General features: G+C 64.3%; 1 protein-coding gene across 1 annotated transcript; it reads left to right on the forward strand.

Moving 5' to 3' along the window:
• Positions 1-1,954: 1,954 nt before the first annotated feature.
• Positions 1,955-3,386, forward strand: ADRA2C (adrenoceptor alpha 2C; the record flags this gene model as incomplete). Its single annotated transcript, XM_083456751.1, has 1 exon — positions 1,955-3,386. One exon carries the CDS (start codon positions 1,955-1,957, stop codon positions 3,269-3,271), a length of 1,317 nt encoding a protein of 438 aa, XP_083312877.1. The 3' UTR covers positions 3,272-3,386.
• Positions 3,387-3,630: the final 244 nt, after the last annotated feature.

Raw genomic sequence — 3,630 nt, forward strand, 5'->3', positions numbered from 1 at the left:
GCCAGATGTTTTGGGACTACAACTCCCATGATCCCTAGCTAACAGGACCAGTGGTCAGGGATGATGGGAATCGTAGTACCCCAAAACATCTGGAGGGCTGAGTTTGCCTATGCCTGCTCTAGTCCATCTTGTCACTGCAATCTCTACAGAGATGTGGCTAGTTCTCAAGTCTGAGGTCCGACTCAGATTCCATTGTTCACACACAAACACACACACAAAATGTACCTATAACTGCAACATCAGCCTGCCTCCAGATTGCTACTGAATGTGAACTGCGAGTAAACTATTTTCTGAGAGCTAGTGTGGTGTAGTGGTTAAGAGCGGTAGTCTCGTAATCTGGTGAACCAGGTTCGCGTCTCAGCTCCTCCACATGCAGCTGCTGGGTGACCTTGGGCCAGTCACACTTCTCTGAAGTCTCTCAGCCCCACTCACCTCACAGAGTGTTTGTTGTGGGGGAGGAAGGGAAAGGAGAATGTTAGCTGCTTTGAGACTCCTTAGGGTGGTGATAAAGCGGGATATCACATCCAAACTCTTCTTCTTCTTCTTCTTAGAAGACTGTTGGTGTGCTGTTATTGATTTTAAGTGGGATAAAAGGGAGAAATACCAGGGAAATCCAGGCTGCACCAAGACATCCTGGATTGCTTCATCATCAAGGCTGTAACCAGCTGAATCAACAGCTTCCTCGAAGCCTAGTTTCACCCCTGATCCACATACGGTAAATCCTTCACCTTCTGCATCCACCAGCCCTGCTAAAGAAGGAGCCGGGGAGCCCTTTCCAGCCCTTGGGAGGCCTGTCCCTTGCGCTGCTCTCAAGGAAGCATTCAGAACAGGTCCATCTGCGCACCCTCGAAAGTTGCCTGGAAAGCATCCAAGCCACACCACATCCCAGGCCAACTTCCCTGCTCGGTTGCCCGGGGACCTCGTTGCTCTCCGCAGCACCAGCGGGGCAGGTCCGCTCCTAAGATGGGGCAGCAACTAACTGACGGGGCCTCCCTTCTGGTTTCCAGCTCGGCAGCTTCTCGGTGCTGCCGTCGCGTTTTCCTCTCCCCCCCCATCCCCACTCTTGGTCAGCTGGATGAGAAAGCGATGGCCTTACAAGTCAGCCAGCTCCGCGGGTGGCGCCGCGTCCGCCGTTGGGGGGGGGGGAGCAGGGTTTCCCTCGGGGTCTCCTCCGCCCAGTGGCGTAGCGTGGGTTGTCAGCACCCGGGGCAAGGCAAGTAATTTGCGCCCCCTAACCCGTGGATTTTAGTAGGGGCAGAGAGCTGCGAGTGCGAGCGCCCCCCCCCCATGTTGCGCCCGGCCCCCCCTACGCTACGCCACTGCCTCCGCCACCTGCTGGTCCCCGTTCTCTTCGGGGGAAGGCGGCCCCTGCTTTCCTCCGGGGAGCCTCCGCCATCCCTACCGCGAGGCTGCCCTTCTCCCGCCCACTCGGGGCCAGGACGGGGCGGGGGGGGGGCAGGAGCGCGCTCCGGGGAGCCCCCTTGCGACGGAGGGCGCGGCGGGCGGGCGCTGTCGGGCTGGCTGGCCGCCCCTCCCGTCTGGCGCACGTGAGGGAGCGTGCCTGGCCGCCGCCGCCGCCGCCGCTACTGGGCATGCTCGAGGCAGCGTCGGGCGCCGTCCGCAGCAGCCGGCAGTGCGCGGGGCGCCCGGGCGAGAGGCGCCGGCCGGCGGGAGGAGCGCGGCTCCGGGGGGCCCCGGCCAGCAGCCCGCGCCACGCCGCCTCTCCCGCCCCAGCAGCGCCGGGCGCCCGGAGCCGCGAGGAGCAGAGGACGAGGGAGTCCCCGCCCGCCGGGGCGCGCAGGCAGGCAGGCAGGCAGGCAAGCGCCGCTGCTCCGGGAAGGGGTCCGGGGGGCGCCCCTTCTCCCCGGGATGGCGGGGCCGGCGGGGGGAGCGCGCGATGGCCGGGCTCAGCCGAGGATCGAGCGGGGGGTGGCGGCGTCTCCCTAGTGCCGCGATGGAGGCTCCCCCCAACAGCAGCGCGACCCCCCTCAACGGGTCCCTGGGGGCGCCGCTCTCGCCCCCCTACTCCCCGGGCGCCGTGGCCGGCCTGGCCGCCGTGGTGGGCTTCCTGATCGTCTTCACCATCGTGGGCAACGTGCTGGTGGTGATCGCGGTGCTGACCAGCCGCGCCCTGCGCGCCCCGCAGAACCTCTTCCTGGTCTCGCTGGCCAGCGCCGACATCTTGGTGGCCGCCCTGGTGATGCCCTTCTCGCTGGCCAACGAGCTGATGGGCGCCTGGCACTTCGGCAAGGCCTGGTGCAACATCTACCTGGCGCTGGACGTCCTCTTCTGCACCTCCTCCATCGTGCACCTGTGCGCCATCAGCCTGGACAGGTACTGGTCGGTCACGCAGGCGGTGGAGTACAACCAGAAGCGGACCCCGCGGCGGATCAAGGGCATCATCCTGCTGGTCTGGCTCCTCTCGGCGCTCATCTCCTCGCCGCCGCTGGTCTCCAAGTACTGGCAGCCCCCCGGAGAGGCGCCCGCCACGTGCCAGCTCAACGACGAGACCTGGTACATCCTCTCCTCCTGCATCGGCTCCTTCTTCGCGCCCTGCCTCATCATGGTGCTGGTCTACGTGCGCATCTACCGCGTGGCCAAGCTCAGGACCCGGACGCTCTCCGAGAAGCGGCCCGGCCCCGACGGCGCGCCCCAGGCCGAGAACGGCGCGCCCCGGGGCTTCATGTCGCTGCGCTCTCCGCCCCGGGAGAAGGGCCCGTGGCCCCGCGCGCGCTGGGAGGAGGAGGCGGCGGCGGAGCTGCAGGACGTGGAGCTGGACGAGAGCAGCACCCTGGAGAGCCGCCGGCGGCGGCAGCGGCGGGACGGGGCGCGGGCCAAGCGGCCCCTGGCGTCGGCGTCGTGCAAGGCGTCGTCGAGCGGGCGCCTGTCGCGCTCCAGCAGCCGCTCGCTGGAGTTCTTCTCGTCGCACCGACGGCGGCGGCAGCGGGCGGGCAGCGTGGGCCCCAAGACGGCGGCCAGCCAGGCGCGCGAGAAGCGCTTCACCTTCGTGCTGGCGGTGGTGATGGGCGTCTTCGTGGTGTGCTGGTCGCCCTTCTTCTTCAGCTACAGCCTGTACGGGATCTGCCGCCAGGCCTGCGAGGTCCCCGAGGCGCTCTTCAAGTTCTTCTTCTGGATCGGCTACTGCAACAGCTCCCTCAACCCCGTCATCTACACCATCTTCAACCAGGACTTCCGAAGGTCCTTCAAGCACATTCTCTTCGGGAGGACCAGGAGGAGGAGGAGGGAGAGGAGGCTGCCCTTCTTGCACTGACTCCGGGGGCAGGACAGGGCTCCCCTGGCCTCTGCACAAAGAGCCGGGGCCAGAACTTGGGTTTGTCTTCAGGGATGGATTTGCCCCCAGACGGAGCCTGGCTTTACTGGAGGGGGAAAAGGAGCCGAGCCTGCGCTTGCTGTCAGGCATGGACAGTCTTTTATACCTGAAATGATTTATATATTTGCCCAAATCCTGCTAAAGGAGAATATTAACTTTTCTTTTTCTAAATAAATGTTTCTAATCAGTTGTAAACCTTGCTGAATTGTGGTTTTACACCGAGGTGACCTTTCTCTTCCCTGCTGAGCGATTCCCTGAGGGGATGGGAATGAACGTGGCCTTCCAGATGTTGCTGTGCT

Source organism: Podarcis tiliguerta (genome assembly GCF_965153285.1).
Source record: "Podarcis tiliguerta genome assembly, chromosome: 9".
In the NCBI taxonomy this organism is placed as follows: Eukaryota; Metazoa; Chordata; class Lepidosauria; order Squamata; family Lacertidae; genus Podarcis; species Podarcis tiliguerta.